The following is a 12,851-nucleotide window of genomic DNA, read 5'->3' on the forward strand; positions in this document are numbered from 1 at the left end:
AGCCCCGTGATGGGTTTGAGCACAATTTGGATATTTGGGACTCATTGGGCCGTGTGGTGCCATTTAAGGGGTTTATGCTTATGATGCTAGTGGATTGGTCTTTGAATTTTGGCAAAGTAAGGAAAAGGGTAAAATGGACTTTTACCCTGAAAGTTTGTTTATTGGACTAGAATTCTCGTTTGGATTGGGAGTCACTTATTTATGGAATATTATTTCGATGATGTTAGTGTGACATTTTCAGTAGTAACGATTCAAGTGTTCGGTTATCTTGGTTTGAGGTGAGTCTCCTTATTGTACTTTGGGTCGAAGGCACCAATACGGGCCCATTGGCTTATTTTATCAGAAGACTAGGGGGCAGGCCTTGGCATTAGTGATTTTGGGATTGTACTATGATAACTATTTTATTATGTTATACTTCTAAATGTTCGATTAAAAGAGAATTGGTGTTTTGAGTATATTAAAAATTAATTTTTTACCATGAGGTTTCGGGACATTACAACTCGTGGGCCGAAGGCACTAATGCCGACCCACTAGGATGTGTTATGGTAGTTGTCTTAGTGACTCTATCATGTCTTGTATGTGTTTGTTTGTATTCCGGGTTGGGGCTCGATGATTGTAGGGGCAAGGCCTATTGTATGTATGTTATGTGGTATTTTGGGGAACTCAGTAACCTTTGTGCTTACGGTTTTATGGTTATGGTTTCAGGTACTTCTAGTTCGAAAGGAAAGAGCCCGACTTGATCATAATGCATCCACTCATGTTTTCGCAACTTTATGATTTTGGTATTGTACTCTAATAATATTTTTAATCTGATATACTTTTGATGATGAAAAAGACTAAATGGTGTTTATGGTTGAATTAAAAATGAAAATTTTACCTTACAATTTGTGGGATGTTACAAAAAACATTAACAAAAATTAGGAAACTTATTTAAAAGGCATTATGGTTATTTCAGATGTGGTACAAATTAAAACTGCATCAAAACCGTCTATCTGGACGAAGCGTGCAACTTTTATATGTATGATGAAGGATCAAAGTTAATTTTTGAAAATATGTTCTAAAGGTATAATTTGACACTTGAACCAATGAAAAATTGTATAATTTCCTCAAAAATATTTTTTTTTTATTTTTATTTTTGATACATATATCCTACCTTGTGTCAAATTACATGTGATTTGGATAGTTTATGTGTTTAGTTCTTATTTTTGTTTTTAACTTGGAAGGTCCATATGGTTTAGTTTTGGTGCGTTTTTGGTCATATCATACCCAAAAAAACCTATTCTATCTTATTATTATTATTATTATTATTATTATTATTATTATTATTATTATTATTATTATTATTATTTAATTCTATATTTTATGTTATTATTAAGTACAGAAAAATATTAATATGTTATTTAACTCCGACACCTAATGTTATTCTCTCTCTCATTTCCATCTCTACCCTCTTTCTTTGTAAAAATGTTGTTTTTTTTTCGCCCTTCTAAAATCACCCACCATTGCAAGTCTTTTTCGAAAAATCCACAAACCACCGGATAGAAAATGAGGGCTGCAGATTTGGTCAAGAAGCCATGGCTACCGTTGGCCTCCTCTTGACCGCAAGGGTGTAGTTAACAAGTTTTGCCGTCGTGTATTGTTATTCTTTCGTAGCAAATAACATCTAAACAAATTCCAAGGTTCACAACAGCATGGCCTCTCTTCTTTTTTTGAACCGGTTGTGTCATATACTTTCCTTGGCGAGAATATGTAAGTTATTAAACACTTTATCCACATGTAATTTACAAAATTAAAGTGTCAATTGACATGACGTTTGGTAGGTCCTAAGTTAGTAGCTCGATTTTGTTTATTTTTAGTACTCTAATTTGATGATATCATTTCTTAGTGATAAGAATCAATAAGGTTTTAATAATTTGTGTGGTTTGGATCTTCCGGTTCATTTAACGGGTTGAAGATCTTGTTGAATAAATGAAGATGATGGCGAGAAAGTTACGTGTTCCAAGTGGCATTTTAGGTTTAATTTCAGATATTATTTTGGTTGTATGTTTTGATTTTGTTTTGTCTCGATTGCCGGAGGCTACTGAAGTGGGTTGACCGTGGTTGGCGGAATTGGCTAACGGTAGTTGTCGGATGCGAGTGATCAGAAACATAAAAACTCAGAAACATAGAAAAAAAACAGATCATAATACCTTCCATGTTTAAAAAGAAGTTAAAGACCAAATGACAAACTATTTCAAACCATAGGGACTATTCATATAACTTTCTCTTTAGAAAATGAATAAAAGGGAACCCAAAGCTGCTATCTGAAGTGCCGAATATACCTATTGGTAAACAAAACAATGGCGGCCATGTCGCCTGGAAACCTGGTTGGATGACGGAACTATTTTCGTCACGCCTCTTTGGAACTCAATGGCATAGAAGACGCGGCTTTCTTCTTATTCAGATCATTTCATAACGATGTGTCTCCAATTGCCACCGGAGACCATACACTGGGGATTCTTCTTGGAGAATCTGACGCTTCGCCATGCGGTTTCCCTTTTGAGTGGGCGGGAATGGAGGCGGCGCCACTGTAGGTGTTCTTGGTCTGGGGATATGCGGATAGTGGTTGATTGATAGGCTGCTTTATGATCGTTGTACGTTAGGTATCAAATCCTAGCCTACTTCTCTCGGAAACGAAAATTGAAGGTATCAAGTTATTACTATTAATTTTCTGGTTCTCTGTGTTTTAAAAAGGAAATCTGAATTGTGATGCCAAATGGGTTAGTCCAACTAACAAGAAAATCGATAAGGATTGAAAATTTCTGATTTGTTAAATTAGATCAATTAGTGCATAATTTCTTTTATGAAAGAATAAATTAGTCACCTTGCAGTTGATAAAACATTCATCTTTAACATGATTCTTGTCATAGTGATTATTATACAATAATGTCCATTGCTATATGAAACCTAGCTGTGATAGTATTGAGTAATAATAGTAAATGATAATGTAAGTCTCATGTATTGTAGATATGTGGCTTCATAATTGCTTTTGGTTTTCTTAACAGGATTGATAAGAAAATAAGCTACCGAAATAAATATATTGAATTGAGATAATTTGGCGCGAAATACTTATATAAAATAAATATAGGAAACATAAGCTCCCGGACTACTTAACTGGTTATGCTCAATCTATTTATTTTGCGCAACATTTGACCGTCTAAAATCTAAATATATTTCTGGTTTTGTATTTAATATTCTTAGTACTTATTTCTTCTCGTTTTATTTGAATTTTATCTTCTTGTTCATCCTTATTATTAACCTCACATTCCTTTTTGCACTGAAAAAAATGTCATTTCAGTTTCTTGGCTGCTTTTATGTTTTTCTTATTGCTTTAATAATTGAAGTTGTGTTTTTCTTTCATAAAGTTTATTTTTTATTGTTCTTGATTGTTATGCTTTTTTTTAAAAAATAACGTACTCTGCATATTTTGGTTTCACTGATGAGTGGAATGTAAAAGAGAAAGTAAGTTATTTTTATTTGAAGTTGTTAAATATGAATCAAGTAATGATCTTTGCATAATATACATCCCTCTCAACCAAATTTTTAACAACTCTAAAAACTCACTAGTCTCTGTCACCTTTAACGACAGATTGCACATTGACACTCAAAAAGTTCTCCAGATCTATGCTGGCGTGGCGCATAGAATAAACAGATGATAAGAAGTTCAAATCTTCCGCATGTCTACAGTAACACACTCGTGGACATTGCCGTTCCAGTTGATAAAATTCTTCGTGAACATCAACAATCATTTTCAATAATAACTCTCATGTTGAAGATAGGGATGACCCTTTAATATATTGGTCACCGATTACATTTTCATACACTATCTCATCACCAATGTCGTGATCTATCTCGGTCAGCTCGGTCACAACATTGTCATGGTCCTCAAGGTCTGCTCGACATAGAATAGTTTGACCATATTGAAGATGTAATTCTGAGCAACTGGACATTGTGATTTTGAAAAGGGGTCCACCTTGACCGTTATTCGACACCTCACATGTAAAAAGTGAGCCGGTAAGCTTTTCATGCCAACAAGACTTATATTTTTCCGTGCCAACAAGACTTATAATTGATGGTAAACAAACATCTTCCAAAATGAACATAATTGACAAAAACCTAATGTGACAGCAGAAAAATGAACATACCTCAATCTTATGTGTAATCAATCTGATATCTAAATGAATCTGGCCCTAAAACAATTGTAACAAAACCATTCATTTGAAGTGCAATCAAAACGATAATTGGGGAATTGATTTATTTCTTTAAATATGCAACTACTAATTCAAATTTTCAATCTAACAAAAGAAGATTATTTGGGATTTCACATTACTAATGAAGCAATTTTGAAATCATAACAGGTAGTTGTTTTTGGTAAATGGATATGCATAGAAGGCACAATCATATCAAAGATTTGGCTACTTGCAATGGCAATTGAAGGTATCAAGTTATTATTATCAATATTATTATTATTTCTCTGGTTCTCTTTGTTTTGGTAAGAAAATCTAAATTGTAGAAGATTTTTGTATCGAAGTTGAAATCTAAATTCTGTTTTTATATAAAGTGTACATTGTGAAACATAAGCCTCCGTAATAATTGAACTTTGTTATTAGTTATAGTTATGGTCAATCTATTTAATTTGCGTAACTAGGAACAATGTATATATTTCTTCTTCGTAGTTTTATATTCTTATAACTTATTTCTTGTCATGTTTGTTTGATTATCCTTCCGGTCATTTCAATATATTGGTTGAATTTCTTTCTATCTTATTGCTTTAATAATTAAAGGTTTGTTTTTTTTTTTTCTTGTTCTTGGTTTTATGTTTGTTTTCTATAACATTCCTTTGCATAATGAGGTGGAATATAATGAAGAAAATAACATATTTTTATTGCTATAGGCTTCTCTTGATAGGAATGGGGAAAAATGTAATGAAGTAACGGTATGATCCATTACCATTCCATTCGTGGGTTTGCTTTATTTATCCAATTTGGAATGAAATATACTAAATCTTTTAAATAATTATTTTACCATTTAAATTCATTTTCTCCATCATATGTTTGGTGTTATTTCTTCTTAAAAAGTCAGCATTATATTGTTGGTTGGTGCGTTTTGGCATGAAGGGATGAAATGTTGGAATGATTCCCATTTTTTCATATCTATATCCATTTTCTTTATAATTATTAACAATATTTTTGTTTGTAACACTAAAATAATATGTGACCAAACAACGCCTTTCTCATGCCATGAGATTGATTCCAACACACAAAACAAGATTTCATAGTTCAAATCCTACAAAAAGGAAGAAAGAAACATAAATTCGGGCTTCTCTATCAAGATCAATAGACACACAGTGAGAGAAATCAGGGTTAGATTACAATGATCTTTCTAAGGCCATGTTTGGCAAAAATAATCTGGCTTATAGTAATTTAGCGTTTGGTAAAACCATAAAAGTAGTTATCATAGTTTATAAAGTAGCTTATAAGCTAGCTTATTGATAAATTAGCTTCAAATAGCTTATTGATAAAACATAGTTTTTCAACTAGTTTGCCAAACAGCGCCTAAGTGTTACTAAGTCGAATATCTATATAGCATTCCAAGTTAAGGGTACTTTGGTAATTGTTACTAAGTCGATAATCTATATAGCAAAGAGTTGAATAGATTATGTCTTTTGCCGCTTGCCATATCAATTAAATTGGTAAAAAGACCGAGTATTGTGAATTTACCATATTACCCTCTTTGTAAGATTTCATTGATTTAACCTGATCTGTGTAGGTCTATAAAATGCATCTATTTAATAGGAGGATTTCAATTTAAAGTCTGAAACCCTAAGAGCCCTAAAAGCCCTAAATCTGAGAGATAGGCAACAAATCCTAATAGAGGAGGTCGAAGGTTAGAAGGTGAATGTCCTCATTTTATATCTTTTCTATTGATTTATCTATCGATCGCTTATTTTCTACTTATTGATGAATGTTTTTTCATGAAGCCTTAAAAACTAGGTATTCTAGTTTTAAGTCATTTGCATTCCTTTACAATCATAAATCTAGTCAATTCAAGATACTCTCTATTTTTGAATTGATGGTGAAATCAAGAAGCGATTCACCTTTATTAAATCTAGGGATTAAGTGGGTTTGTTGGCATGACATTTTTTACTTCAAGTTGTTACAATTTCCAAATGATTTAATTAGTAATGTGAGATCCCAAATAATCTTCTCTTTTAGATCGACAAATCGAATCAATAGTTGCCAATTTGCAGAAATATATCATTTCCCTAAATTTGAATTTGAATGTAATTCAATTGATTGACTTGTTTCACTTGTCGTAGGTTCCGCTTCATTTAGATATCAGATTGATGGCACACGAGATCAATGTAAGTCAGATTGTTTACTATTGACCATCGTTTTTAGTTCATCTCTTTTTTGTCGATTATTTACATTTTGGATAATGTTTATGGTTTACATTTAGGTTCAACTTCCGGTCCAATATGAAGACTTTTATATACTCTCATTTGGAAAAATCATTGCAAGCCCATTATACTACGGTGCCAATTATATTTGGCCAATTGGGTATAAATCCTGTTGGCATGAAAAGCTTACAGGCTCACTTTTTACATGTGAGGTGTCGAATAACGGTCAAGGTGGACCCCTTTTCAAAATCACAAGGTCGAGTTGCTCAGAATTACCTCTTCAATATGGTCAAACTATCCTATGTCGAGCAGACCTTGAGGAGCATGACAATGTTGTGACCGAGCTGACCGAGATAGATCACGACATTGGTGATGAGAAGGTGTATGAAGATGTAATCGGTGACCAATATTTTGAAGGGTCATCATTATCTTCAACATGGGAGTTGATACTGAAAATGATTGTTGATGTTCACGAAGAAATTATCAACCGGAACGGTGGCCTACAGTGTTACTGTAGGCATGCGGAAGATTTAAGCTTCTTGTCATCTGTTCATTTCACGCAGGAGGTTAGCATAGATCTGGAGAACTTTTTACATTCGCAACAATGTGTCAGTGTGCCGACTGTCATTCATGGTGACAAGGAGACTCGTGAGTTTTCAAAATTATTGATAAATTGGCTGAGAGGGTATCGATTTGGATTAGACATTGAGTTTGTTCAAGAATTTATAGAACAACTCCCTGGAGTAGAAGCCTGTTCAGGATATATATTATGCAAAGATCGTTTACGTGATTCATCTTCAACAATTTCAAATAAAAAAATTAAAATAAAGGACGTGGAGCCTTTTCCTGTTGGGAGTCTCATTTCCTCAAGGCTGTCTTCTAATGCAACAGGTGACCTTCTTCAGGTATGTATTATTCGTACAAGGGTATTCTTGTCTTTTCATAACATGCTCTGATCTTTCTTCTTTTCTAAACAGGTATATGAGTTCTTATGCCGTTTTAAAGAAGTTCTCGAAGTGGAAGAAGATTGTTTATCCTATGAAGATCTTGAAAATGAGCTTTATCTTACCCCATGGCCTGTTACATATGGATACGGGGCAGGGGCATTTCTGGAAACAGTAGAAATGAATTGTGTTAAAAATAAGGTTGACAAGTTGACTACTGTCCACATGGCAATGCTACCTATGCTAGTGAGTAAGCTCCTGACTAAGGCCTTTAAAGTAACCGGTGATGCTAACGATACAGAGAAGGACAAGGATAAAAAAGTAAATTTAGAAATGTTTCCGATTAATCCGCTGACGTGGCCAGAAGTGGCTAGAAGATATATCTTGGCTTGCTTGTTTATGGGATCTAAGAACACTGCTGTTGGTAATAAGACGAAGCTCATTCGCTGTCTGCAAGGTGATGATGCTATTTTCTCTGGATCGCCAGCTGGCGTTGCTGGCTCTGATGTGGACGCACAGGTGAATTTATTACTTATATAAATCAATAACTGTTTTGATTCCGATTATTATTATTATTTTCGGCAATATTGGTTCTCATTTAAGGTTTTTGTAACATTTTTTGTTCCTGTTTCAAGTAAAATAACTGTTTTTGATCTCCAAGTATAAGGTAATTTCTGCAGTTTTGGTTCCAAAAATATATTCCGTTTTACTTATAATAGGTACCAAAAATGTTACAAAAACCTCAAATAAGAATCAAAAATAAATCGGCTTTACTCTGGGACCAAAAATGTAAATTTCACACCAAGTCTAATGTCTGATTATTGTTTTTGCCTTTTTTTTTTTTTTTGCAGTTGCTTGGAAGAGCTGTAGAGAAAGTGTTTGGCAAACGGAAAAGAGAAAGGAGTATTTTACCTTCAGGGACTAAAGTTGACAATTTGGAAAACTACAGGTTGGAAACAGATTTTAGTATTCCAGAGTGGGCGAAAGTGCTTGATCCAGTAAGAAAGCTGCCTACAAATGTGGGGTCCCGAATTCGGAACTGTGTGCGTGAATCTTTAAAGAAAAACCCACCCGAATGGGCAAAGAAGCTTCTAGAAGCTTCCATTTCAAAAGACGTGTACAAGGGCAATGCATCTGGGCCCACTAAGAGAGCCGTAATCGATGTTTTAAAAAGAGTATCCGATGGCCCGCAAACAGCATCGCCACCTGGCATGGGAATTGAAGACATCAAAACCTCCAAGATGTTGTCAAATACAGTGATGAAAAAGTGTCGTGTGGTATTACGCCAGGTGGCAGCAGCTTATGATAAGAAGAAAAAGATTCTTGTTGATAAAAAGGAAAAACATCTTTTTGATCTTGTTGGAAGGGACTTAAATTGTAATGATAATTATTTAAAAGTTGCTTTTGGATCTGTGTCGATGCGTCCTATTGATTTAAGAACCATTGATTTGAGATTGTTTCATGGGGCATATGGTGCTTCACATGAAGCATATCTTGAGGATGTTAAGGAGGTTAGATATTTTCTTTAACCTTTTTTTTTTGTTTGTTTCGTTTTTAAGGTTTTATTGTTTTGTGGATTCATTTTTTAATGTTTTTTGATTTTCAGGTGTGGATTAACTTACGCCGGAAATTTAAATTGGTGGATAAAATGTCACGTACTTTTAAATCGCGATATGAAAAGGAGGTTTGTTTCTTAATGTACTTTTCATGTATCTGTTATTGTTATTATTATTATAGTACAATGTTGTGCTTTCAGATCCTTCCTCACAGTCCAAATGATATCACCAAACTTTTTTTTGCCATGTCAGCACTATATTACACATTTATGGACGAGGGCGTGGCATAGAAACCTGTTAACTTATGTATACAACGTTGTAATAAGGCTAAAAAAACATAACATAAGATTTCTTAAGGTGATTTTATTAATGCAGGTAGGGACTCTGTTTAGGAGATTTTATGAAGATAGCATGAACAGAAAACCTATTGAGGAAATAGAGAAGGAGCTTGAAGAGATTCTAACTTCAACTGAAATACCCGAAGCACCCTGGGAAACAAGAATCTGCAATGTATGTGGGATTAATAAAGATGATGGAAAAGTACTTATTTGTGATAGGTGTGAAGCATACTATCACACATACTGTTTGACTCCCCCTCTTTCTGAAATCCCAAAAGGCAACTGGTTTTGTCCCATTTGTGTGCCACCTCAGCAGGAAAACGAAGCAGAAGATCTTGAAAATATTTTACAATTTGTTGATAAAAATTGTGAAGAAACAATTAAGCTTTTGGATATAGCCACTGCCTTGAAGGAAAATGAGTATTGGGAATTAGATGCAGATAAGGTGAGTTTTTTTCTTTCTCTTTCTTTAGATTAATCCTGTCAGGATAAATGATTTATAAAAAAGATTGTAGGTGTGTTTCTTTTTGACTTAATACAAATAGAAATTCTTAATATGTTAAGTGAAAGGTGGGTTGCCTTTTCCATTCATTTAGACCTTTCTATTTACCTTATTACCCTTTACCTAAATCCTACCAATCTGTAATTTCTTGCCAGCCATATTACTTTTAAAGTTTTGTCATTTAGAAGTTTGTGCAGTTTTCAGATAAACAATAATTTGTTGATCATCATCACTTTTTTGACAAAAGGGTAAGATGGTCATTCACTCATACGTTTTTCTTTATGCAGAAAACCTTGTTGCTCAAGTTTCTATGCGATGAGCTATTGAAAACCAGTCTTATCCGCACGAATGTGAAAGAGCCGGTTGTGAATATTGAAGAGCCAGATGTTAATCATGAAGAGCTCTCTTTACGCAAGGAAATTTTAGGCATTGATTCTGAGAACAGATTCTATTGGGGATTCCAAAACACAAACACAAGCACACATCACGGAATCATCGTCAACGAGACCGGAATGTGTGATTCCGATTCCGGTACATGGCGTTTATTCCAATCCGACGAACAAATCAAGAGTCTCATCAACTACCTTAAACGAAACGATCTGAACAGAAGAGAATTGAGAAAGTCGGTCTCAAAGTGGCAAAAGTCAATCACAAAACATGGTCAACAAACGGGAGCAAATTCTATCAAGGACGAAACGGTCTTTTCGTATAACAACGGACTTGCTACAAAGGCAAGTGAGTTGCTGGAGGCGAAATACAATACAGATCCAGATTCAGTGAAGAAACCAAGAAGAAAGAACATGGCAAAATGGCATAGGTGTGATTGTTTGGAACCCGTTTTGCCATGTAGATACCACTGTGTTAAATGCCATGAAACCTTTTTCACAAATGTTGAATTTGAACAACATAAGAAGAACAAGTGTGATTGTGGTTTGGATTTGGGTTTGGTGAATCGACCGGGACCCGGTCGACTCAGCCTTGGTTGTGATACATTAAGATTGTTGAAGATGAATCTGTTGGACATGGAAGCTGCACTTCCCGATGGAGCAAAAAGAGGGTCTAGGGCAAGTTCTGAATTGAGGTCTGAATGGTGTGCATTTGTTAAATCAGCTAATAGCGTATATGAGGTAAAATGACTCACACATACATGTTTATATATATACACATACACATACACAACACATGTATTATGTGTGAAGTTGTGTGGTGTTGATAAAAAGCATAATTGCTATATAACTTGAACATCCACCAGATGTTCCTTTTAAAATCCTATCTTATGATGTTTTTCATATTTTCCACATTATCCAGATGTTCACTTCATTTACATTCTAATTTTGTATAATCCTCATGTCCGCTAGTTAGTTTTAGTTCTCTTTGAATAAAGTAAAAGTGAGAATTCTCATCATTTTTGTGAAAATAAGTTAAGCATGAGTTGTATTTTATTGAATGAATTCCAAAGTAAAAATACTAGTTATTTATTATTATTATTATTTTCTTAATTTTTAATTTTTATGTTTTTGGATTGCAGATGGTTGAAGCAACTATGGTATTGGAAACCATGATCAAGACAGATTATATCAACAACACATGGTGGTGGTACTGGTCATCAATGGCGGCTGCTGCCAAGACATCCACCATCTCCGCCCTTGCTCTTCGTATCTACACACTCGATGCCGCCATTGACTACCAGAAAACCAACACCGCCACCTCTTCCAGCCAAAAACTATCAAAGAAACGGAAACACCCCGATGACAAACCCAATGAACAAAGAAAGAAACCAAAGAAACCACTAGATAAACAAGAAATCAAGGAGCAAATCCAAAATATCACTCCATAATCCGAATGTTTATCCCGTGTTTTAGTTTTTGTTTGGAGTTTATATGTGTGTTTTATGAAAGATCGTGTTTGCAAAAGTTTTAGCTTATCGGAGTTACAAGTTTTCAAGGTTATTTTGAGGACAGGGTATTCATGTCTTTGTACCTGGTTCCAACTTAATTATCATAAAAGTAAATTTGCAAATTAAAACAACAATGCAGAAGCCATTTTTCATTAATGATCAGAAAATTAATTTTTTAAGTTAAAACAATCATTCAAAATCCATTTTACAAAGATAATGATTATTATATACTTATATTAATTCACAGGGTATTCATGTCTTTGTACCTGGTTCCAACTTAATTATCATAAAAGTAAATTTGCAAATTAAAACAACAATGCAGAAGCCATTTTTCATTAATGATCAGAAAATTAATTTTTTAAGTTAAAACAATCATTCAAAATCCATTTTACAAAGATAATGATTATTATATACTTATATTAATTCACATGAGGTTTGGGGAATAGTATATAGTTTCATTGGATGTTACTTGACACATAATTTTTGAAGTTTGACATTTTACCTCCGTGTGTGTATATATATATATATATATATATATATATATATATATATATATATATATATATATATATATATATATATATATATATATATATATATATATATATATATATCATTTGAGACCATGTTAATTTTGTGAGACCATGAGATGCAAACTAAAAATAATTTTAAAATGCAAATTAAAAGTAAAAATCTGAAAATTCTTTTTTTAATTATTATTTTCATCATTTTCTTTATCTAAAAAAAATTAAAATAAATAAATACCAAATAAATAAAATTTATCGTTTTTTTTAATATGTGAAATATTCTATCAAAATACTACACTGTAAATTTTCGAATATGTAAAATATTATAATATTTTAGATTTGTCAAATATGTAAAAATAATCTAATATTCTATTAAAATATTCTAATATTCAACTATAATATGTAGAAAAACGATAATTTTTATTTTATTTTTATTTTATTATGTTTTTGTAAAATGTAAATGATGAAAATAATATTAAATTTTTTTTTTTTTGAAAATTTTTAATTATTTTGCATTTAAAAAATATTTTTTATATCTACAAAATGAGTGGGTAAGATTGTATGTCATAGTCTCACAAAATTAGGTCGCCTCACATTAACGTAACCAATATATATATATATATATATATATATATATATATATATATA

The 12,851-nt window shown here is 32.9% G+C and overlaps 1 protein-coding gene across 3 annotated transcripts; it reads left to right on the top strand.

Moving 5' to 3' along the window:
- Positions 1–1,621: 1,621 nt before the first annotated feature.
- Positions 1,622–11,671, top strand: LOC145044154 (methyl-CpG-binding domain-containing protein 9-like). 3 transcript variants are annotated; one of them, XM_078992990.1, is made up of 12 exons: positions 1,622–2,685; positions 3,629–4,053; positions 4,398–4,476; positions 4,934–4,975; positions 6,359–6,403; positions 6,499–7,344; positions 7,417–7,902; positions 8,235–8,894; positions 8,990–9,067; positions 9,315–9,722; positions 10,067–10,906; positions 11,308–11,671. In XM_078992990.1, exons 5-12 carry the CDS (start codon positions 6,386–6,388, stop codon positions 11,614–11,616), a joined length of 3,645 nt encoding a protein of 1,214 aa, XP_078849116.1. In that variant the 5' UTR covers positions 1,622–2,685; positions 3,629–4,053; positions 4,398–4,476; positions 4,934–4,975; positions 6,359–6,385; the 3' UTR covers positions 11,617–11,671. The 3 variants fall into 3 exon arrangements, with proteins under 3 accessions (XP_078849116.1, XP_078849117.1, XP_078849118.1); XM_078992991.1 differs by lacking the exon at positions 4,934–4,975; XM_078992992.1 differs by lacking the exons at positions 1,622–2,685; positions 3,629–4,053; positions 4,398–4,476; positions 4,934–4,975 and adding an exon at positions 5,814–5,933.
- Positions 11,672–12,851: the final 1,180 nt, after the last annotated feature.

This window comes from Lactuca saligna, chromosome 4 (assembly GCF_052625555.1).
Source record: "Lactuca saligna cultivar CGN05327 chromosome 4, ASM5262555v1, whole genome shotgun sequence".
Taxonomy (NCBI): Eukaryota; Viridiplantae; Streptophyta; class Magnoliopsida; order Asterales; family Asteraceae; genus Lactuca; species Lactuca saligna.